Here is a 24,673-nt window from a genome sequence, read left to right as displayed (position 1 = left end):
TGCACATGCCATTTCCTCTGCCTAGAATACTCTTCCCCATTAGTCCATTTCATATCGACTAAATTTATACATCCTCCATATTATATATCACCTCCTCCAGAATGCCTTCTCTAATCCCCCAGATCAGGATGGCACAACACTCCATAGTTCATTCATTCATTTGACCTTTCATTCGTTCACTCTTTCAAAAATGAGTTGCTTCTGTGTGCCACAGCACTGTTACTCAGTGGGGTAACATTGCTTGTTTTATTGCCTGTCTCTCCATCTGAGTGGGAGTTTGTTGAAGACAGATGCCATGCATGACCAGTTTGGTACTATACCCAAGTAACCACCAGTGCCTGGCACAGAGTAAGTAAGTGCTCACTATATTTGGCTAAATGAGTAAAGCTGCTCCATAGCCCCTTACAAGACTGAACTTGGGAGCCTGGGCCCATCCTAACTTAATTCAGTGGTGAAATGGCTGTCATCAGACCCTGGGGAGGTCCAACTGGGTAACTGCCAACTTGGGAATTTGATGGCTTTTTAAAGGAGGGACTGACCCCCATCATATTCAAAATAGTTCTAAAAAAACGAGGTGGATTATTAGCTGAAGGCTGGTATCTCAAGACCAGCTCAGGGTTGGCTGTGTGATCAAGAGATAACTTTAGAACTGAGTCCTAGTGCATTCTCAAAAGCCTAAGTTCCAGGCTGAGATGAAAAGCTCCAGTTCTGAGAAGACTTCCAGATGAAACAAACTATGCTTGGTCTCCTTACTTCCCTTCCACTCTTTACTACTCTAGGAGGTAAGCTTAGAAAAGTGGCTGGATCTGGCCACTTGCACATAATAGGGCTGTTAGCTCATACTTTGTTCAGATTATAAAAAGGTGCTCCTTCTGGGTCAGGCGTTAGAAAACAATGCTCCCTTGGCCAGACTCATCTGGATAGTTTAATGGCTTCTTAGTTTTAGACTCCACCTTCTCCAGAGCTCTCTATTCACTCCATGCAAAGATGAGGAAAGATATTGAGGGGAGCCAGAGATAGAATGCGTGTGTGTGTGTGTGTGTGTGTGTGTTGGGGTGTGTGACAGCCATGATAATGCACAGAAGACCTTCATGATAGGCAGACAATGGAGGCCTCTGTGTTCTTGTCTCTGCTCCTTCCTAGACAAGTACTCACTCACATAAGATGTCAATAGTTGTTCACTCGATATTGACATGAGAAGATGGCTCCTCCTTGCTCCTCATTTAGATAACAGCCCTCTCAAAATTCATTTTTGAAGAGATCTTCATCTGTTGGGCATTAATTGACCTTGGCCCCTGTCCTCCCGGTTAGGCTGCAAAAACGATGCTCAAGATACTTGCTAGGAGGAGTCATTCTATACCCACAGTTGTCCAGGAACAATGCCCTCAGGGTACATGGGGCCCTGGTTTAAGACCTGGAGCCCTCATCCAGGGCACTCCTCTTTGGTCTACTCTGACCCCTTCCTCCATATCAGCCTTGTCCTTTTTCTGTCTTCACAAAGGCCTACCTGTGGGGCTTGGCATAAAAGCTCAGCCACTGTAAGATCTGTTTAATTACAAGATGAAAAAAAATCTGTCTTAATGTGGATTATCCCCAAAATCAAGACAGGAATTTGAATGCTAGTAGTTTATTTGAGAGGATAAGGAACTTCTGTAGGGGAGTGGGGAAATGAGATGAGGGAGAAGAGCCAATGAAAGATAGGTTATCAAACCAGCTATCATGGAAGGCAGTCGGAGGACACTCTGGAAGCCAGTGAGGAACTAACCCAACCAAGGAGGGAGCTGGGATATTTATACACCAGTTCTCCACCACTCATAGACTGAAGGCTGCACCCAGTGGGTGTCATTTCTCTAGTGTGCTCCTACTGCTGCACGACCAAGCAAAGTAGTCTTTGGTGGCCACAGAGCATCTTCCAGGAGCGGGAGCTGGCCTTGTGCCCTGAAGTGGAGAGTGTGAAGGGATGTAAATGAACAGTGTCTGCTTCAACATCCCAAATCACCATCGGAAAACCAACAGGCCAAGCTATGTTTTGCTTTAGCCACGTTTTCTTTAGCCCACTTAGTATATATGTACTTAGATACATAGCCTGCTTGACAGTAAATTTGAATTAGTTGCCAACATTGTAGAATGGGGTAGTTTCACATAACAGCTCTATTTCTAGTTTGTGCTGAAGAATAGGATCTGACAATGCTTGGTTCACATTTCTGCTCGCTAAGAATCAGCTTGAGAGAATGCAGCTGCCCGTTTTAGGCGGGGCGTAAACTTTTTTGGCCCCCAGCCCTCTGTGATCCCAGATGCTTATATTTATTAAGGCTAGCCCCTGAGACATCTGAGTTTGTGACCCTCTCTTCTTAGTGTCTGCTGCCACCCTGACCACTCCAAAAGCACCACAAACACAGTGAATCCTGTATGCTCCATCTCTCCCTTCCAGAACTATGAAATGGATTGCTCCATCCTCTCCATCTCAATCCTTTTCATCCCTCTTAGGCTCTTGCCAATGGAAGGAACCAGAAGACCAAAGCCAGACCCTGACAAGATCCTCCCTTCTGGATCAGGATCGCTAATCTCAGATTTTTTTCCTCCCTAAGGACAAACTGTATTTCACAAACTCATGGCCATTGGAAGAAAGCAAACAAGCATTTTCCTTTTACTCCCTTGGCCCCCTCCAATGTGAAGCTCCGATTTTTTTTTTCCTCTTGAAACCATAAGCTTGACTCATCTCCTTGTTCCTTAATATACTCAATGTTAACACGTGGGTTTTTCTAATAAGTAATTAAATCCCCCCCACCACCAACCCCAGCTCCTGGTATTTCACTGGGAGTCTCTCTCAGCCCTCCAGGGAAGCTGGCACTGTTATTTATTGTTTTTGTTTCAAATCATTATTTAATCAAGAACAGGGAAAAAAGGCAACCTCTCACTTACACTTCAAAATTTAATTTCAGCTGAATTCTGAGATCAAGAGGCAGCACGGCCTAATAGGTTACAAAAATACAATCAAGAAGAGAATTCCAATTAAACTGAACAAGTCCATTTACTGAGCTTCAAATGGCCCCATGGAGAGAGATGGCTATAAATTTTTTTCCCCTCCCTGCCATATGGGGGACTGGAAATTCTCATGTGAATATAGAGCTGCATGGCAGAGCTTTTTGCTAGAGGGTTCTGGTTATTCCTTAAAAAAAAAAATCCTTTTGTTTCACAAAGACATTAAGTTTATTTTCCTTGCTGTTGTTCATCTTCCTTTGTACACTAATTAGGAAGACAGAAAAAGAATGGGTTCCTTGACCTTTGTGAGTCCGTGTGAGAGGAGGCGGGATGCGGGGACAAGAAGATGATGGGAGTCCTTCAGGGCTGGGGCGATCCCATGGGGCAGTGCAACTGCAATTGACTTTGGGCCCATGTTTGTGGCCTGGCTTCCTCCGTCTCTGCCACCACCACCCCGTCCCCAGCCCAGGCGGGAAGTTGAGGGGAGATGGCAGCTCTGGGGCTAACATTCCCCTGAAATCCTCCCTGCTGCCCCCAGCCTACGGGTTCTCAATCTCTATATGGATCCACTCAGACAAATTTTGCACCAGGCCAAATTGAAATGGAGACAAGTTAAGTTCAATGTAATGAGTTTTTCATCCAGCTAAATGCATTTGATTTAAGGGCTCATCCTTGCGTCGGAGGCCATGTCAGTACCACCTCTTCTGGTGGTAAGATGTCACTTTCGTGATAGAAAATGGTGCTTTTCTTTTATTCCGAACTGACATGGTAAAAGTAAAAGTTAACAATGCTATGCCACTTTCCATTAAAAAATCACCACCACCACAACAGGTCCAAGTGCCCGTCTCATACCGCCCTTCCTCCGCATTCTTCTGGTCCCTCTCTGCTCGCAACTGCAGTGAATGGTGTGGCACGTGGAGTCTCTTGGCTGAGTGAGAGCTCGAAGGCTTTTGCAGAATGTGTGAGAGCCTGGATCGGGGTCCGAAGGCTGGGGCTACCACATGGTCTCCCTTAGCCTCCTTTTCCCTGTCTGCAAAATGGGATGCATCCTTTCATCCTATCTTTCTCCTAGGCTTATTCTGAAATTCACCTCAGATTGTAGATATGATTAAGCTTTTTGAACCCAGAGATACTTCAAAAACATCACAGCTAGGATGATTAGGAGTAAGCTTAATATAACCACTGCGATGACAAATAATAACGCTAGCAACGACTGCATATTGAGTGCTAGTTATGTCCTGTGCATTGGGCGAAACTGCTCACACAGAACTGAAATTGAATGAGGCTAGGATCCTTGTCTGTCTTGTTTACTGCTGCTCACCTAGCACTTGGAACAGTGTCTGGCACACAGTAGGTGCTGAATGCAATTTTTTTTTAAATGAATGGATACCTCAACTCACTCCATCCTCACAACCACCCTATGAAATAGGTATGATTATTAGCCTGAAGTATAGATGGGGATGCCGAGGCCCAGGGAAGTGAAATGACACAAGGGAAGTCATGTCGTTAAGCACATGGATTCTGAGGGCACACTTTCGTGTTTGGATCCTAATTTCTCCATTTCATTTAGCTGCCTTCCACTGAGTTGTTCTAGGCCATGGCTTCCTCAATGTAAAATGGACATATTAGTAGAAGTTCCCTTGAAGAGCTATTATAAGAAATCGATGAGGTGGCACAGGTGAAGAATTCAGCCTAGCACCTGGCACATGGTAGGTGCTCAATTGGTCTTGGTTGTTGTTGTTACCCAGGGTCACCCAGGGAGGCAAGATCAAGAACCCCAGAGTCTACAGATCTGCCTCAAAGCCCATGACTTCCTCAGTGCCCTCTACAGCCTCCCCCGTTGACAGGTTTCACAAGGCTCTTTTTTATGGACCCCAGGTTCTTTCTGCTGTCTTTCCTGTTCTTCTTCCTTTTCTCTTTTTTCCTCTTCTCCTCCTTCCTCCTCCTCTTGTTTCTCTTCTTCCTCTTCTTCTCCCTCTCCCTTTTCTCTTTCTCCATCATCTTTTCTTTCTCCTCCCTCTTCCTCTTGTTTCTCTTCTTCTTCCTCTTCTCTTTCTCCTTTCTCTTCTTTTTCTCCTTCCTTTTCTCTTTCTCCCTCCTCTTCCTCTTGTTTCTCCTTCCTTTTTCCTTCTTCCTTCTCTTCCTCTCATTCTTCTCTTCCTCGTCCTCCTCCTTCTTCTCTTGTCATGGGATCTGCAGGTTTTTGTTGGGAAGGTACACATGGCAACTACTGGCCCAAGCTGGAGGTGGAAGGAGGAGAAAAGGAGCCCGCACTTCTCCTTGGTCTAGCTTCCATTGTGATCAGCCCTCTTCCAGATTCCCTCTCCCGTAAGGGCACACTTGACAGAGAGCTCCGTGCCCTGTGACAACAGGGAAAGGACTTGGCCAGGCCTTGGCCAAACCTTGGCACCACTAACCCCTCTGTCCTCCAGTTGGTCCTCTGGCTATCAGAGGAAGCTTCTGAGACACAAGCCACGATTCACACCAGCTCTCCTTCCTCCCAACTGGGCCACCTACTGAAGTTACTTCAGCTCTGTGAGCCTGTTTTCCTGTCTGAAAATGGTGGTAATAATTGTATCTATCTCAAAGAACTGCTCTGTGGATCAAATAGCAACAACAACAACTGCGTAAAGTATGGGACAGTTTCTAATGTTACTTTACTTTTGTCCCTTTGTTCTAACAAAAGTACCGGTACACAGAGGTATCTCCCTCTCCTTTTATTCATTAGTCATCTCCATTTCATCTCATCCTTCAAAGCCCAGCTCTAATGTTCCCTTATTTGTAATGCCCTCCCAGGCATGGAGACAGCATTGTCTTGTCCCTTCTCTACATTGTACTTACTTCCATCACCACCAGGGTGGATAGCCTGGGTATTCAGCAACTGGGGAGGATGGACATTGCCCCATCCGAAGGTAGCTGGCCTTGGTACTGAAGGCTGTCAGGTAGCACTTTCTAGTTGCTGAACTGTGAGGAAGTCCCGAGGTACCAGGGGAGGGAGGGAGTAGCTTTGTTGACTTGGAGGGTAGGGAGGGTAGGGTGGTGACTTGGAGGGTAGGGTGGTGTCTATTAGCCAACTAGCGCACAAGTTTTGGAATATTCTGACAACCGGGAAGGAACTGGTGCTCACTGACTCAATCTCAGCCCTAGTTACTTATCTCACTGTAGTGCAGCCTTCTGTTGACTACCAGACTGAGCTCTGGGGTTGAGGAAGAGTGTTTTATTCATCTCTGTCTCCCTGATGCCTTGAACAGAGATGGTTGAGTGGAGATAAAGAACATGAATGGGGCTGTGAAGGGTCCCTAAATCATCTCCTTAGGACCCTCCATTTGGATTTGGGCTCTGACTGAGCAAGAGGGCTTCAGGTTATCTTTAGCTTACCAACTAGGATTTCAATAAGACACAACCTGAATTTGCATATTCATATATGCAAATATGCCCCTTGATGTAATGTGCCTGTCTTTGATTTTTTTAAAGAGCCGTGCATTTGAAATACCTGCAGCGGAGTATGTCAGGAACCAGGGTGTAGGAGACCCTCTGTGCTAAGGCTCCTGTTTATCCCCAGAACCCCATCTCTTGCTCTGGAATTCCACCTCCATCCCAGACTCCAGAACCCCATCTCTTGCTCTGGAATTCCACCTCCATCCCAGACTCCAGTCTCCGTTTCCTGCTTCCTTTGCCTGATTCTTTTTCATCACTAGTTTCTCAGTGGTTGCCTTCTCTGCCTTAACATAATACTAACCCTGGTATCCCTTCCCTGCCTGCTTCCTCCTATCCCATCTCAGCATCTCTGCATTAATTGTGGTGCATTGTCTTTTGTAGTTTTTACTTTGTCTCTCTCCTAAGAAGGCACAGGCCCTTCTATATTCACCAGATCCTGAGAGCCATGGCAGAGCTTAACCCTTGATAGATGTTTTGGGAGATAACTGGCAGATTTGAATGAATGATTGGGTGGGTTTTTCAGGGGCAGTGACTTTGCTGTTCTCTTTACCAGGGAGCTCAGGAAAATCCTGGGGCCAGGACTCTCAGAAAACCTGGTCCAACCTGGCATCTTCATCCATCTCTGCCTTTTGCAGGAGAGAAGAGGAGAAAGAGTCTAGCATGGAGGGCACTTGGAGGGCTAGACTTGGGGGTATCTGATGCCCCCAGAAGTCAGGCAACTATGAGTAGCGTGGGGCTAGCCATTAGGGCTGCAGCTGCTATTTGGGATGGAGGAAGCTGAAAGCAGAGGCAGCGGGGGCCCTGGCCCTGGTCCCAAGTCATGCACTGACTAGCCCGGGCCTGGAGCCATACTATGATTACTATGACTACTCCTACTACTACCAGTGCTGCTAACTATTGTCACTGCCCCACTACTATTTCCATGGCTACTCTTACTGCTGCCACTACTATTATCGGCAGTGACTATGAAGCATTTCCCCACTTGCCTGTTGCAATCTAAAACATTTACTTACATTAAGTCACTGAATCTCCACACTATGCCTCTTCCGAGGCAGGTCTCATTGTTTGCCTCATTTTGCAGATTTAGAGAAAACTGAAGCACAGGAAGTTTATGGAACTTGCTCAAGGTCCCACGGTTGGTAAGTACCCGGAATGCTGTAGTTGTAACACCCACAGGTATTTTCTGAGTTTTTCCCCTGTGTCAAGCACCAGACCCCAATACTTCACAATATTACTTTGCTTTTGTCCTAACAACAGGGTTTTTTGAAGAGACTTATTCTCTGCATTTTTTTAACAGATGAGGAAACAGTAACTCAAAAAGGTTTAAGTAACTCTCCCTAGCTCAGAGCCAGTATTTGATGGCATCATCATAGCACTGTGTTTTGAATGACTTTGACTTGTGATAGCCCATGGAAGTAATTCTCTTCTCTGAGTCTCAGGTTTCCAGTTTCCCTTTTTGGAATCAGGGCATTGTGCTAGGTGAGCTCTTTAATGCCAGGCATTTCTAGATATGGGTGAGCTTTCAGCTCTTCTGATAGGGGTTGGGCCCATGGGAAACATTGAGTCTTCAAGAACCAACAGCCAATCTGGTTCCTCACCAGCTGGTATGGGAGGACCACACATTTTCTTTTTTTTTTTTTTTTAAGGAACGTCCAGCCTTTTGCAACATCTTGACAGACCTAGCCTATTAGGAAACCATCTCAGGCAGGTGATCAAACAAGCCAGCTGCTCCCAATGGCACTTTTTAGCGAGGGCCAGTTGGGGCCACCAAGTGGATTGCCACAAATACCAGGACCAGAATGACTGGGTGATTTTGACTCACTTAAATTCTCTACCTCTTATTGCTTTTATTTTTATTTATTTTTAAATTGCTTTTATTTTGAATTGATTTCTAACTTCACAACAATTCCTCTGAGAGACAAATGAGATTGTCATGCTCATTTTCCAGGTGAGGAAGTTGGGGCCGGGAGGGGTAGAAGGAATTGTCCAGCCAAGCCAAGACTCCCACCCATACCTCTAGACTCTCTGCCATCTTGAAAAGACCTTTAATAGGACATCAGCAGAGGAGGAAATGCAAAATATCCAGCAACCACAAGACAGCTCTACAAAGGGGGCGCCTGGGAATGTTGCAAATGGTTCTAGTTGGGCAAAGGATTTGAGCAAAATGAGGCACAGGGTGCCTCAACTGGTAAAGAAGAGCTTCTCAGAATGCACTGCAGGTGATAACTTGCATCAGATAGTACCAACTAGTGTTTATCATCACCTTCCCTTTCTGACCTTCCTGCAAGCACCCCAAGCTTCTCCTCATTTTCACCTCATCCGAAAATTTCAGATTTACTCATAGCTAGAGGAGATAGGTCCCTTCCAGCTGCCAACTGCGATTGTAGGCTATGTCAATATTGTGTCTCCTCTCTTTTGTGTATCTGTCCTTTTAGCATCAACAAAAGGCCTTTGCATACTTTATCTTACTGGAAATCCCGACAATCCCATATGAAAATGGTATTATTTCATGTTTACCAATGAGAACACTGGGTTTCAAAGAAGTGAAGTGACTTTCCCAAAGCCACACAACCAGGGAGTAGCAAAGCTAGGACCTGAGTTCAGCTCCAACCCTACATCCCTTGCTCAGGAAACTTCCTGGCATCTGAAGTCACATTCCGGCTCCTCTTTGTTGACCTGAGAAAGCATCACATGATTCCATTCAATGGTGGGTTGCTAAATCAGATTCACTCTTGCTTTGCTCTGTGGCTTCACCCCAGACAGTAACCTCTCTGAGCCTTGCTTTTTCTGTCCCACCTGTGGAAGGGACCAATGAGAGCAGCCATGCCCTCGATTCCCTGAGACCTTGTGTGGATGCATGAGAGGACCCAGATCAAGTGCTATGAGCTCCTTGAAGGAAAATCCTCATATACATTCAAGGCCGTGTTTATATAGGTGAAATCAAATCCCAGCTGCTAATCAATGCTGCAGGCTAGCTGGCATCAAAGATACAGACTTCACTGAAAAGCTCGGAATGCCTCGGATACATCAAAGACCCCCTCTTTTCCTTCCTCCCCAAAGAAACCTCCTATGGGTGTCTCACACATGCATTCCTGCAGATGTCACTCTGGAGACCAGCGTGCAGTTTTCAATGTTTCCCCGATAGAAAGCCTGGGTATTTAGCTTTACTTCTCCCCCACCCCAACCGAGTGCTGCCAAAGGCTGGTGAATGACCATTTGGTTAATCAATAATGAGGGCTGAAAGCCAGTGGCATGTTTGCCCGAAGCTGAATTAAAATGTGACGTACACTGCCCTGAACTTGTGCTTCCATCTCCCCCAAGTGTCATGGCCAAGACTGGCCGAGGAGGCCGTGTGGAATACTTACTACACCCCTGGCCGACAGGAGGCTGAGCATCTGGAGGGGCTGGCTGGGCGGGTGGCTGGAGCGGGCCTCCGGGCTGGCCTTGCCGAGGGTCCTGGAGCAGCGGTGGGAGTGCCTTCGGCGGGACTTCCGCCCTTCCTCGGGGGACCTGCCGCGGTGCCTGGGGGCCGGGGAGAGAGGAGAGGGTCTTCGGAAGGGGAGTGTGGCACAGGGCTGGCTGTAGGGCCAGTAGGACCTGAGGACTATGGAATGTGTTTGGGGATGTTTATATGAACTATGTGTGCTTCCATCTATCCCTCTATCTGCCCCCCCGCCACTCCCACCTGCTCTTTCATTCAGTAGCTTGTTCTCTCATTTGTTCCTTCCACAAAGGTTTATTCATGTACCTGACTCTGTTTGGGGGCCTGGGAATGCAGCTGGGAAGACAAAAAACATCCCAGCCTCATTCGGTTTCATGTCCTTGCTGTATGTGTGACGGTCTATCAGTATGTTTGTACGTGACTGTGTGTGTATGTCTGGGTGTGTGTCCATCTGTGTTTGTCTATAAATATGACTGTGCGTATCTGTATGTCTTTGCATATGTGACTTCGCCATCTGTAAAACAGATGCATCCCAGCGACTGTCACCCAAAACTTTTGGGAAAAGAGTAGCTGGAAAAATGACAAGGGTGGTCAGACCCTATAAGCTGGTCAGACCCGGGCTGCCCTGTCTGCAGGAGAAAGCAAAGGAGTCTCTGACTCTTTACAAATGGTATAGTTAGACTCTGTTGGCCTGGCAGCTCTGGGCCATGGTAGAAAGAAAAGTAACACCTCATTGATTTGCAATCCCTTCTGAGGGTAGTTCTCAGTCCTCTCTCCAACTTGAAGATGCAACACAAACAAGGCAGGTGGTTCCCATTTTACAGATGAGGCAGCTGAGGCTCAGAGTTGTTTGGGGACCCACCTGAAGTCACAAAGCTTTGCAAAGTGGCAGAAGTAGGACTGGGGTAGGGTTTTCTGAGCCAGGAGGAACTGAGCCTCTCAGTGTGGAATGTCCCTCTGTGCTCTGGGACCTCCGGATCATTTCAACTGGGTGTGCGTGCCCCCAGGGCCAGCTCTCAGTTGCTTTGATGCCTGCTGGAGTGTCCCTCCGGCCCATCAGGCACTGGAGAGCTCAGGCAGCAGCACCACCAGAAAAGGTGACCGTGGAAGAGGACTAAGGCTGTGGTCTGCAGAGGTAGGCACTTCCCGAAGAGGTAAGATAGACTGCGAGCACCAAGCTCTCCGCACCATCCTCTGACCTAGGCCAGCAGGGCTTAGCTGCTGAAAGCGATTTGGCCCCCGGCTGGAGGTGAAGGGCTCCGGCTGAGTCACCTGGACCTGAGTCTCTGTCCCAACACTGTCAGTCACCATGACCTTGCTCAGATAGACATCTTTGCTCACCAAGATGCAGTTTTGTCAGCTGTACCGCATCAGTAATGCAATGGAGCTCAGTGAGCCAATGCCCTCCAGACAGAGGCCACCAGGAGCTTGGTGGCTGAATAAGCGTGTTCACTGCTCGCTGCGGTGGTGGGGAGCACACTCCGCAGGAAGTGGAGAATGTCCCTGTACAAGAGTGTCAGAAAGAGCCTATCATGGGCAGGTGGCTGGTGCCCCACTTTAAGGAGCATGGAAGGCACTGGGGCTTTGTCCAGGATTGGATGCTGTCCTTAAGTGGGGGTGATACTCTGATTATGATACTCTTCATAAATCTTGGAGCCTAGACCAAGGCTAAAGCCCCAACTGGTAAAGAAAGAGCAGTCTCCCGTGTGAGCCAGGATAGAGAGATGCTGGGTCACTTTTGTGTTTTGTTCCTATTCCATTTCGGCTCTGACCTGACTACAGAGGGATCTTCCTCTTGTCTTTATCACTCAGGGTCGCAGAGCCACCTTGCTTGATGTCAACACTCTTTACATTTGCCGGTGTTCAGTGGGCACACCAAGGTGTCCCAGTGATAGCAGCCCACACCTCAGGGGCTATTTTTCTCTTCCTCCAACGCTTCTCACGCTGGGCTCCACATTTGCATTGCGGGGGGGGGGGGGGAAGATTTAAAAATCTCGCTGCCCCAGCCCCGCCTCATCCCAACTAGATCAGGACACCTAGAGGGTGGGATCCAGGAATTGGTATTTTAAAATTTTTTCCAAGGTGACAGCAGAGTGCAGCCAAAGTGGAGGAGCCCTGGTCTGGTTCATGGTGTTAATGGGATGATGTAGAGAGGAAATGTATTTGAAACTCTAGTCCCGAGTAGGACTTAGACCAATATTCCCCCTCCCCCTCCTTCTGCTTCTTCCTCCAGACTTTGATTTAACTGGGATGCTGTGGGACCAGGGCAGTGACGTTTTTAAATCTCCTTGGGTGACACTAATGCATAGCCCCAAATTAAGAAACTTAAGTCCAAATTAAGTGTGTGGGAAGCACGTACTAAAGGACAAAGCAGCTTCTGGCATCCAGAAGCTGGCCTGGATGTGTCCACTGGATGTCAGCGGTTTCAAACATCAGCATTAACACACCCCCATGCTTCGTTCTTCTCCCCTGTGGGAGCCCTACTTCCCCTTCTCAGGCTGGGATGGCCAGTGTGTCAGCACAGAGAGGGTCCAGGTTAGGAGTCACCTGACTTGGAAGGGCCTCAGAACAAGGTACTTTGTGCTGTGTGGCCTTTCCCAGGTTGCTCAGCTTCTCTGTGCATAGAGCAAGCCTGAGAGAGAAGGCCAAGTCCAGAGCCAGCCTCCCCAGCTCCATCCTAGCTCTGTCACTCAGTAGCTAAGCGAGTGACAGGTTCTTATCCTCTCTGTGCCTCAGTGTCCTCCTCTTAAAAATGGGGAAGAGAAACAGTAACTACTTCATAGGGTAGTAGAGGGGGTCATTTTCTCTACAGGGAGGTGTTGATGGTGCCAGGCAGGGGCTGTCCCCTTGGGCAGTAGCTGGGTGGGTGGGGGGGAACTCCCTGGGGAGAAGCGGTTACCTGCTCTCACAGCTTGAGGAGCGGGACTCCGAGCTCTGGGACCTCGAGGGATAATGGTGATGACGGTGGCGGTGAGATTTTCGGGGCCGGCTTCGTGATCTTGGGGATAGGGGGTGACAGGGAGCGAGTCAGAGGGAGGAATGAAGGGAAGAGAGAGGGGGGAGGGGAGAAGGAGAGGGAGAAGAGGGGAGAGAGGAAGAGAGAGATTTTGATCTTGTGACACATGTCATCCTCTGTACCCAAGTCACTGTCCCTCCAAAGTTAGGCATTTCCTCCTGCCCCCCCCACTCCTGCCCCCCCCCCCCACTCCTGCATCACCACAGCTTTTTGCCTGGGCGTTTGGGGGTCTCCAACCAGCTGTGTTGAACACAAGTGAGTGGCAAGGGTTCCTCTGGAGGAGCCAGCGTGGGTGACTCAGACTCCCAGCCTGCCGAGGCAGCCCTGAGGCAGCCCACATCTGGACAGGAGTGTCACCTCCACTCATCACCTCTCTCCCACTTAAGGCAGGAGTCTCAGTCTCGTCAGCTACCATCATGTGTGAATCAGTCAGGCAAGAGCTAAAGAAAGAAGTGGCTGTGCTTCCAGAATATTGGTGTGGTAGTGGATCTTCTAATTTTTCAAGTGAATGGAGAAACACAGATTTTTATGTAAAATATCTCTATTTAAAATGGAAGCTCATTTTTAAAAAAGACACTGTTTTGGGGGCAAGGAAAAACACATTTGCAGAGTAAATTAGGCCTTTGGGCTGCCAATTTATAACCTCAGACCTGGAAAATTAAGTCCAGATTCTTCACGTGGAGTCAAAAGCCTATTTTCAGGGTTACAAACATCACTGACAACAAAAATTATAACAACGATTAACAACCACCACGACCACGAATAAGAATATTATTACAGGTTGCATCAGTTCCTCCTGAATGATAATAAGGGCTCAGAAGTACTAGCAGCAGAGGCAGTGGTCACTGAGGATGTACAAGGAATGTCAATAGTCTGGGCCAAGGCAGGAAGCCAGTGGGAGTTAGAGAGGGCTCTATCGGGAGGCAGCCTGGTTATCCCCAACAAAGGACTCAGCTCTTGTTAATGTGACAATCAGACCATATTCCTTCCCTGCTTTAAATCTTTTTATTGCCCTCATGTCAAGTCCACACTCTGATCTTGAGCCCCAAGGATCTTGAGGAGTCAGCCCCTGCAAAGCTCTCTAGCTTCCTTGGGTGACATCGCCTGCCCTGGCTGGGCAGACTCGAGCTAGTCCCAACTCCTGTATTCTGGCTCACTTATGTCTCAGTTCACGATGTCCTCGCGATGGTGATGATGACAGGTAGCCCGCACCCCAGCGCATACCGCCTGCCAGGCACCACAGTCTATATGTTTTCCTTAAATGGACCCATCTCTTCCTCACAGCAACCTATGAAATAGGTTCTTTTTTTTTTTTTTCCCAGATGAAGAAACCACTTGCCTAACCTGCAGGCTGGAACAGTTAACTCCATCCTTAGCCTCAATCTAGATACTTCCTCCTGTGGGACGCCCCTGCTCACCACCAAGCCTTCTCGCCGTGACCTGCCCCGTGTCTGGCTCCTGTGTTTTGCTGGGAACCCTGAGGCTGGAGACATTGGCTAATTTCTGTCCTTGGGCCTAGCCCGGGGCCTGCCATGGTTTAGATCCTTACTAAGGGATGCTGAATCCAAGGAGGCTGGGTCTCTCCAGTGGTCGCTTGTTTAGAAGCAGCCCTGGCCATGGGCCTGGGCAAGAAGAGCCATCTTTTATCTTAGTGGTGTCTTGTTTTCTTGCTTTTCCCTCTCCTGACTCTCTATTTTTATTTTTATTTAAAAAAAATTTTTTTTAAGATTCTATTTATTCATGAGAGACACACACAGAGAGAGAAGCAGAGACACAGGCACAGGGAGAAGCGGGCTCCACGCAGGGAGCCGGACATGGGACTTGATCCCAGTTCTCCAGAATCACACCCTGGGCCGAAGGCGGCGCTAAACCGCTGAGCCACCCGGGCTGCCCTGACTCTTTTTTAAAAATCTTGTGTAACCTAGCAATTTCTGGACTCATCCAGCTCTTGGTACCAGGGAGGGTGGCCACCTTGCTGCCCTCAAGCGGGCAGTCCCTGCCTCAGTGATGATCCCCTCGTTGCTCCTGCCAGTGCTCTTAGAGTCGGAGTGCAACCCCTGGCTCTGTTTATACTGCAGCCCCACTGGGCAAGTGATGCCACAGCCTCTGAGAATAGGCACTCAGTCTTGTCTGCGCTTAGCATGAATGCAAACTCAATACATGTGACCGATGATTGCCTTTTGACTTGAATTGAGCAAGCCTGATGATCCGGAAGTTGTTTCCTCAGCTCTACTGCTTCCTTCTGGAGCATTCCCTAGGCCCCCTGTGGGAATGGCTCAAATGTCCTCCTTTGCACTGACCTTGGATGAAGTGACCCTTTGGGCAGCAAAGCAGGGTGCCCCGCCTCTGCATCCCTCCCTCCTCTCTTCCCTCCCCAACAGCCAACTGCCTTTCATCCTATTGCCTTTGATCCTCACTTTAGAAGCTCCTTGGCGGGAGATAAAATATTAGTTGATTGGAAAACACACACACTAAACATTTGCAGGGTATAAAGTAGGTGGGTTGTAACCACATTTACTTTTAATTTGTCTGGGAACTGAACTCCGCAGGCAGCACTAGCTGATTTGAATTTCTACTACCAGCCATAAACCGTGAACCAGCTGGGGCCCCGAGACCAGGGGTAGGAGCCTCACTGCTATCTCCATGATGTAAGCCCAGCAGCCAAGGCTCAGACTGACACACACACTCACACCTGTGCTCGCACGTGATCACGCCCCCATCACCACTCATGCACACATGGCCCACCTGTGTGCACAGGGAGACGCCACCCCGCACCCTCCACGTGCATGGTGCACACAGGTAAATAAGCAGTGCACACGCAGAGTGCAGAGAATTAGCACACGGAAGGAGACAGTGCACCTATTGGCACATTGTCTGCCTTCACGCTTGCATATAGGCAGGAGCACCCAGAATGCATTCGTGTGAACACAAATATATACCACACACACACTGACCCCACTGCATATGTTGGTACACACGGGCACACAAACGTTTGCAGGATGGAAAGATGTACAGAGATCTACAAACAGTGTGCACACTACACGTAGGTGTCCTTCATAAAGATGTATACACGGTGGCCGCCGGGCACACAGATGTGCAACATTCACTTTCATGCACACACAACACATGTACGCACACATCATATACACGCCCTTGTGCATATACCCAAACCCACAAGGGCAGTGCATCCCAGGCCCTGTCCTTTCCCTGCTCCTGTGCCTCTCACCCTCCTCACTGCCTCCGTCTCCCTGTTTATTTGGCAACTCCAACACTCCAGCTGTTATGAGGCCAGGTTCCCCTCCCTCCCCAAACTGGAGAGAATGTTCCAGGTGGTCTCTACTTACTGTTTTTTGTGCCTCTTCTCATCTCTCCTTTTGCTTTTTGGGCTTGAGGAGCTAAAGGAGAAATGGCCAATTAATTGACAGATGCAAAATTCCAGTTACAGATAAAAAGAAACGAGCGGCTAAAATGCTTAACACACAGTGACCACCAGATCCAGGCAGTTTGGGAACAGACGCGAATCACTTCCGAGACCAGAGCAGTCACTGCTGCTGACTTTGACCGGCAGGTTCAGCCACAGGCACAGACTCGAACACTGACCGAGAATGGGGTGCGGGGGGGGGGGGGGGGCATGACCAGCTGTGGTAGCTTAGTAAGAGCAATGGTGAATAAAGGGGATACCTGCCATTTTTGGAGGACTTAGTAGAGTGAACAGTCTGCTAAATCCTTTTTGTCAGCAGTCTTATTCTCCCTGCAACCCACGGGGAGAGGCATGTTTAACACGGACTTATTTTACAGATGTGGAAACAGCCTCAGCTAGGAGAAGAAGCTTGGCCAGGATCACACAGGGGAGCTGGGATGTGGCCCCAGACCGTGGACCCCCAGAGCCCATGCTCAACAGACTGATGTTCAATTAATTTATAAGAGAGAAGGATGGAATGTTCAGGGAGATACTCTGAAGCTTCACAAAGCTTGGCAGAGTCACAAACGTTCTGGGCATGGATATTTAAGTATCTGTATTTGTTTTTTAAGTCAGAGGGCTGGGGTATGCGTCCAATGGACCGTGATGAGTGGGAAGGTTCCCAGCATCCTCCAGTGGAGGCCCCAGGGGGTGAATGCTATTTGGTAGCTCAAGCCAGACTGGCTTTGGAGAGTCACCAAGAGGGCACGACTGGTCTAGGTCCTGGAGAAGGGGAAAAAACCTCATCCAACTCATCCAACTGAAATTGCACCTTGAGGTTAGAGCTGTGTGGTTTCTCTCCACGTTTGAGACTCAGCCTGGGCAGTGGAAGAGCCCAGGGCCTCGCTGAAAGATCCAGGTTCATGCCCCAGCTCTGCTGCCTACTTGCTGTGTGACATCAGGCAAGTTACCTGTCCTCTGGAAGACCCGGTTTCCTTGACCGTGGAGTGGGGCCATTGCTCAGGCTGCTGGGCTGAGGGGATGGATGACATTGGTAACCACTCTCTACCTGTTAACTGGATAAACAAAAGGACTTTGCACTCTGCCAACTGCTCTAGATGTGGATGTTACTTCAGACACCACGGTAGGGTGTCCTGGTCCTCTGTCGGACAGATCTGGGTTTGAATTTTGCCTGTGCCTCCTGACTGTGTGTGGACATGCCTGTCCCATCTCCTGCCTGAATCTCAGTTCCTTCATGTGTAAAATGGGAATAATAAACATATCCACTGTACTGGGTTATGATGGAGACCAGCAGAGACTAAACCCGCACACACAGGGCAGAGGCTTGGTGCAGGATCCAGTTTATAGCGACTACCCTGTCAGTGACAGCTCTCTTTGTGCTGACTTCGTGTCTCCAGTACAGTGGGACTTGGCCTCTGTCGCTTGGCTACAATCTGGGGAGGCTCTGGCAGGCCGGTGGGGCTGATGTTTCCCTATATGCCCCAATCCAGGATTTCAGCTAGTGATTTCAACAAGTGGACCAGTGCAGTGAGATGTTCCAGGCAGGGGCATCGGTGGGGGCTGGTCAAGAAGCGACCATCTGCCCAGATGGAAACCAGCCCCAGGCTTTCATTTTGGAGGAAACTGAGGCCCAGGAAGATGAAGGGGGCGTGCCCAAGAGCACAGAGACGGAGACAGAGAACTGACCCCAGAAGCTGCCTTGCTATGAAAGCAGGAAAGAGAGCAAGCAGCCAGAGGCAAAAAGGCGAAAAGATTCTTACCTGTGCCTTCTCTTCTTGGAGAATGACCTGATGAAAGGAACCAAAAGGAAGAGAGGCAGGGAGGGAGGCAAAGGGAGCGAGGAGGAAGGAAGACAGGGATTGAGGGAGGGAGGGAGGGAGGGAGGGAGGGAGGAAGAAAAGACAATAAATAGAGGTGAGCTGAGGCTCGTCTTCCTGGGACAAACGTCTCGTGTATTTGTGATCATGCGGCAGGGGGTCAGGACACTGGCAAATCCTCCTCCTCTCACAGATTTCATAAGACCATTTTGAATTTCCAGTCAAAACATCCAGTGCTTCAAATCTCACCCTAAAGGGTTCATGTCTATCTCAGATGGGGGTGGGTGAGGGGACATACGAGCATCCTCTGCTTCCTCCTCGATCCCCATCTCACCTTCACCTTTCTCTCCCTAGTGGTGGATTCTTCATCACCATCTTCCTCCTCATCAAGGACAACCAGCTCCTGTACGTGGAGCTCTTAATGGGTGCCAGGCTTTGTGCTAAGCATCTCTCACACACAGTCCCACTCAATCTTCACCCAAACCCTGCGAAGTTCTACTAATATCATTTTACAGACACTGAAGCTCAGAGAAGTTGGTTAAGCTGCCCAAGGTCACAAAGCTTCACCCTGCTCATTCTTCAGAGTTCCACTCAGATATCACCTTCTTGTAGCATTTTCTGATGCCATCAGGCTGGTCGGTGCCAACCCTCCACTCCTGTAAGCTTGGGTAAGCTTCTGAGCTTAGCCTTATAATACAGACCTCTGCACATTATAATTATGCATCTCCCCGATTAGAATGTGAGCAACTCCAGGCCAAGGGCTGGATCTTGGTCACTGACTGTTCTCAGGACCTAGATTCCTCATTCATGAAACATACTGGGTATTCAATAAACGTATGTGAAAAATGTTTTTTTTTTTTTTTTTTTTTTTTTTAGCCCTGAAGCCATGCTGATTGAGAGGAGAAACAGAAAAATCTCCAAGCATTCCCCTGCTCCTAAGCACCTATTTCCAAAAAAGTCAACTATCATTAATCCAACATCTCAAGAGCTTGGAGAAGCTGGGCCAGAAGTAGGCTGGTGCTCGGTAGGTGCTTTGGAAAGGATCACCAACAGTATCTCCCTCTCCTAATCTCTCAGTGATGGGCCTCCTTCACTCCCCACCTCCCCTCCTGGGCTGGCTGTGGCTGGCAGAAAAAGCCTGCCTTCTGGCATGGTTTCTTTTTCATGAGTAGAAACCAATGAGTGAGAAGCCACTTGATTTCCAAGATCTGGATATGGAAAGGTCTCCCAAATTGGGACCGAATGGTCAGCGTAGGAAGGTGACAGGATGGCAGTCTCAGTCAGGGGCAGGGCATTGCCTCCACAGGAGACCTCATGTTGGGAAGGTTTTCTAACACCAAATTAACAACCTTTCACTTATTGGCTTGCCCACGTCTTGTGTTAAGTGAGACTCAGCATCAGTGGAGATGTCTGGGCAGGCAGTGGACATAGCTAGTGAAAAACCAAACTGGGCTGAGACCATTCTGGCCATGAGGGCTGAGACATGACCACACTCTTGGCTTGGGAAAAGCCACTTTGAGGCAAATTTGAACAAGGAATGAGAGGGGGGAGGAAAACCAAATGAACTCTAACCTTTTATTCTACTGTGCTTGTCTAATGGCACAAGTAACCCACTACTGATGCAGATAAGCAAAAAAGAGGATACACATCACTCTTTCCCACTCATCCACAGCCAAACACAGCAAATAACTTATACAGGGAGTTTCACACTCCCTGCCCCCAGGGGGTCAAGCGGGCTTCGTAAATGAGGGGGGCTCCGTGGGGCCTGTAGCAAAGCAGAGCACCTACGCTCTGTCTAAATGCACAGCAACCCCTGAGCCTAGTCAATGGCTTCCTGTGGGAAAATTGGTCCAATGAATACAGAGCTGCTGATTTTACAGAGGAACTGGAAAACTTGGGGTTTTTCATTGCACAATCTCCTGATTATAAAATGTTGAGTTGGCCCATGAACCACAGATTTGAGTCCTCTGGTGTACACTTTCAGTTATTCCCCCCTCCCCCCGTGCGTGCGTGCGTGTGTGTGTGTGTCTGGGTGTGCATGCATGGAGTGGGCACCTTTTGGAATGTGTGTCCAGCTCACAAAGTCCCTTAACTACCATCCGTAAGGGTGGACAATCCCAGAAGCCATGTTTTACACAGTCCCGTCCTCTAGGATGGGTGGGACCAACCAGAGAGGCCTTTCCTTGGGAATTTGGAATGAGAAACATGACAGAGGGCTTCAGTGTCTTCTTGTGGCGGGGCTGGCCACACGGGGGGGATGGGAGCAGGGTGCGACCCTGTCTCCCCAGGTAGAATAGGAACTGTGTATCTTGCTTGGGGTGCCACGCTTTCCACTCCTTGGTTCTAGATCCTCACGAGGCCTGGCTGGTCCCCAAGACATTCCTGTCTCCTTATTATCAAACAAACCCCCTTTTGCTCAGAGTTTGTGGTAGTGGGCCCTGGGTCCTTGCAACTAGAGTTCCAAGTTGTATGTATGTATGTATGTATGTATGTATTTATTTAAATTTAATTTAAATTCAATTTGCCAACATACTGTATAACACCCAGGGCTCATCTCATCGTGCTCCCTCCTCAGTGCCCATCACCTGGCTACCCCATCCTCCACCCCTCTCCCTTTCTGCAACCCTTTGTTTCCCAGAGTCAGGAGTCTCTCATGGTTTGTCTTCTGTGAGTCCCAAGTTATACAAGAAAAAGGAAATAATAACACACAGATGAGTATTTTATGTAAGTGAAATGAGAAGCTTCCCAGTGAACTTTTGGGGCCACCTACTCTCATCCCAACCCCCAGCACCCCCGGGGCATCCCTGGTTGTCAAGGCGAAAGGACAATACCTGTGTCGCTTATGCTTTTTGGAGCCTTTCTTCTTCTTTTTCTTGACAGGCGATGGACTATATGATGGGGACCTGCCAGGGAAGGAGACATCTTCAGAGGGAGCTCCTTAAGAACTGGGATTGGCTTCAGAGACCCTTCTCCAGCCCCCACACATGGTCTCACACACACGGATAATACCAATACTGATATTATCAGTACTTGCATTTACTTATTTGATATAATCAGATTCGCATTTGCTTTCAACATCACCGTGTATTTTATATGCATTCCCTCACTCCGTCTTTCCTAACTGTGTCTTAGGCAGGTACGACTGCTACCTTCCTTTTACAGACAAGGAAAGTGAGGTTCAGAGAGGTAAAGCAACTTGCCCAAAGACACACTGCTAGGAAGTGGATAAGCTGGGATTCAAATGGAAGCCTCACTGATGGCAGGGGCCTTGTTCTCAATCCTTTTATCATCCCCTGGTTAGGCCAAATATTTTGTGTCTCTCGTTCTCCCTCCAGCTATACCCCTCCTCTCAGATACTTTAGTCTCTCCTCTTTCCTTACCCTGGCTCCCTGCTAAGATTGAGCCCCCGGAGGAGACCTCCTCAGGCTGTAGTTAGCATGGATGGTGCTATCAGAGGTTCCCAAAGAAACAGAGCACCCAGGACCATGATTATGACTATGACTATGACTAAAGACTGAGGTTCAAGCAACCCGAGTTCCAATCTTGACTATACCCCTAACTCATGAAGTTACCTTGGGCATGTCACCGCTTTCTCTGGGTCTCTTATGTCCCCGGTGACAAAATACCAATATCAAAAGATTGATACAGAGAAGGAGGTCAACAGGGGCCTCTCAGAGAGCAGGCTGGGTGCAAGACAATAGGGAGCGGTGGGGACCGTGGTGAACCAGAGACCATTGGCCTCTCAGATCAGCCGAAGCTCTCATGTGGAAATGCAGCCCCAAGCTTCTGGAACACCTGCCTTTTAAATAGAAGTCACCAGCAAAACACATCTTCATGTGAAATCCCCTGGTTTTTGAATGTTGGCCACCAATTAAAATGACAAAAGAACACCTTGTGGTCAAACAGAAAAAATCCACAGGCGAAACTAGGGCTGAGAACCACCTGACTATTAGGGAACCACAGCACCTGTCCTCAAACAAGTGCCCAGTGGACATTTATTGAATGAACAATTGAATTAGTGAAGCCTGACTTCCTTCTTCCAAATGTTTTGCCCACCCCTTAAATCAGGGACCTCAAGCCCCTTGCCCCAATTCCTACTCTCACCCTACAACATAGGGTCTGCATTCACATTCCCTTCTGGGTCTTCTTTGGGGCTGTCCTCTTAGAACTAGGCTAAAGGGGTGTGGAGGCGGCAAGAAGCTGGAAAAGCAGTTGTTGGGGCCCGAGTCCGCCAGACACTGCTCTCTGCTGCCCCCTGCAGGTTTATCCAAACACTGCCTCCGAGCTTCCCCGTGATCTTCAACCCACCCCTCTGGGTCTGGCACACTGGACGTGATTTTAGTCTAGTGAGCGGCAGGCAGCCTAGAAGAAAATCTGGAAATACCTTTAAATTAAAAAAAAAAAAAGAAAAGAAATAGTACATAGGGAAAAATCCACGGGGTACTGCCCACACAGTAAGTTTTCAAACAAACAAACAAACAAACAAACAAACAAAAAATCAGTATTCGTGGTCATGATTATGCTGATCCACTGGTCACTTAAGATGTACCAGACACTTGTGACAGCGCCTTCCACATCCATTTTTCTCCGTCTGATTCTCAGCGAACGCTGGCGATAAAATAGTATCACTATTTTATACAAGTGGAAACAGGCACAGAGAGGTGAAGTGTTTTGCTTAAGGTCACACAGCCTAAGAGGCAGAGAGAGGACTCAAACCCAGGGGGAGTCACTGTTTGACTCTGAAGCCCACTTGACCCTATTTTGTCCTTTGCTCCATCTTCAAGCTTTCATCTCCCCTCAGGACGCTTACCTCCTTCTCTTCTTCCGGGTAGATTTCTTCTTTTTCTTCTTCCCCCTGGAGGAAGGTGGTGGCGTCAAGTCTTTGTCTCGGGAGGCACTGTGGGGAACACAGAGTTGGGTATTAGATGACCCAGGATGTCCCCTCACCCCCAACCCGGGCTGTTGCAGCCAGGAAGAAGGACTCCATTCTTTGGAGGAAGAAGGACCCATGGCGAATGCCTAATCACCCCCTCATGGCTGATTCAGTCCTATTTCAGATTAAGTGCTTCAAATAAGGAGTTAATGCCAACCTAATGAGACAGAGGCTCTATCGTTACCCATACACCAATTGATTATTTAAAACAGAGTTATAGAGGTTAACTGCTCCTTAATAGATTTATTATTGAATTTGCAAATAGCTCACCTTGGTAAATAAATCACTTTTTAAATAATTAATCGGCAGTTCAGCCCCCCTCTTTCCCCAATACTTCATGTCCATAGTTCCTGCTGGAAATTTAATAGGAGGAGGAAGTTATGTTAAGTAGCAGCTGATTATTAAAAGTATATTTGCCGAGGTCTAATGTAATGAGATACATATCTTATATCGCTTCACAGAACCTCAAAAACCTCTGCTCTTCAGGAATAATTATTTCCCATTCAATTAAATTCAAATGCTCGGGCTGCAGTTAAATGAAGTCAACTTATCTCCTTCTATAATTGGGGCAGGCTCCAGGGATTTTTTAAAACACTATCCCATGGCAAAAAGAGATGGGTTTGGGATGAAAAACTGCTTGGGAATTGAAACATGCCCACCCAGTTGAACTTGACTGAGAAAATGTAATATTAATAAGAATACTATTGTCATTATCAGCGATAACACCACCACAGCTAATTCGCTTATGATGTGCCAAGCATTTTCCATTCTTTTATACTCACAAAAACACTTTGAGGGTGGTATGATTCTTAGGGTCTAATTTTACAGGTGGTGAAGAACATAACAGGTATGGAATCATGAATTGGCTTGTGCATGGGTGCATGGTTAGGAAGCAACTGAGCCGAGATTTGGCCTCTGTGATTCCCATCCTATTTATTTATTTATTTATTTATTTATTTATTTATTTATTTATTTATTGTGATTTCCATCCTGAGAGCTTTCCCACATAACCAACTGCCTTCTTAAAGTTGTTTATGTAGACATTCTTCTGGAAATCACCTGGTTTTTTAGAGACCATCATGAAATGCTGCCATATTGAATTCCATTCTAAGAATCTGGATCATTATGGTTGGTGGAAAAAATGCCCAAGTGACTAGACTATATGTGAAGGTCTTTGCATTGCCAAAGGGTAGAAGTCATATAGCTATATGTAGAACATTTTTAAGAGAGTCACTTTAAGCAATTTAAAATAAAATACCACAGGGATTAAGTACCTAGCTACTCAACTACACTTATATGTTATAAAGCACAAAGCATGATACACATATCCAGGAAGTAAACAGGCTGCTTGTGTAAATGTGGTAGACCATTTCCAGATTTTTCCGGCAACAAGTTCTTGACACAGAGTAAAAGCTTAATAAATATTTGTTGGGTGACCAAATGAGAGATGAATGGATGAAATAATTTAGCCTCTTGTTAAATTATCTTGTTTTATATAAACACTTCCCAGGGTAACTGTTGCCAGGAATTTGAGAGGAAAACAAAACACTCAGGGGAAAAAAAAAAAACCCTTAAAACTGTGTCTTATAAAATAGAGACAGATCTCATTGTTTCAAACAATTAT

General features: G+C 47.7%; 1 protein-coding gene and 1 long non-coding RNA gene across 2 annotated transcripts in view; one reads left to right on the top strand and one right to left on the bottom strand.

The window, feature by feature from the left end:
• The window catches only part of LOC140619400 (uncharacterized), a 40,325-nt gene extending 19,147 nt beyond the window's left edge, over window positions 1–21,178 (top strand). The window contains exons 2-4 of the long non-coding RNA XR_012019294.1: window positions 7,502–7,559; window positions 18,993–19,140; window positions 20,997–21,178. This is a non-coding gene — a long non-coding RNA (uncharacterized lncRNA). The remainder of the gene's footprint in view (window positions 1–7,501; window positions 7,560–18,992; window positions 19,141–20,996) is intronic.
• Window positions 1–24,673, bottom strand: part of SRRM4 (serine/arginine repetitive matrix 4) — a 152,879-nt gene that overhangs the window by 17,419 nt on the left and 110,787 nt on the right. Inside the window, exons 3-8 of the mRNA XM_072802733.1 lie at window positions 22,927–23,013; window positions 20,948–21,019; window positions 18,060–18,086; window positions 16,223–16,273; window positions 12,762–12,860; window positions 9,786–9,942 (exon numbers count right to left, since the gene is read on the bottom strand). Coding sequence (XP_072658834.1) covers window positions 9,786–9,942; window positions 12,762–12,860; window positions 16,223–16,273; window positions 18,060–18,086; window positions 20,948–21,019; window positions 22,927–23,013 — 493 coding nt within the window. The remainder of the gene's footprint in view (window positions 1–9,785; window positions 9,943–12,761; window positions 12,861–16,222; window positions 16,274–18,059; window positions 18,087–20,947; window positions 21,020–22,926; window positions 23,014–24,673) is intronic.

This window comes from Canis lupus, chromosome 27 (genome assembly GCF_048164855.1).
Source record: "Canis lupus baileyi chromosome 27, mCanLup2.hap1, whole genome shotgun sequence".
In the NCBI taxonomy this organism is placed as follows: domain Eukaryota; kingdom Metazoa; phylum Chordata; class Mammalia; order Carnivora; family Canidae; genus Canis; species Canis lupus.
This window is presented reverse-complemented; position numbering and strand designations above follow the sequence as displayed.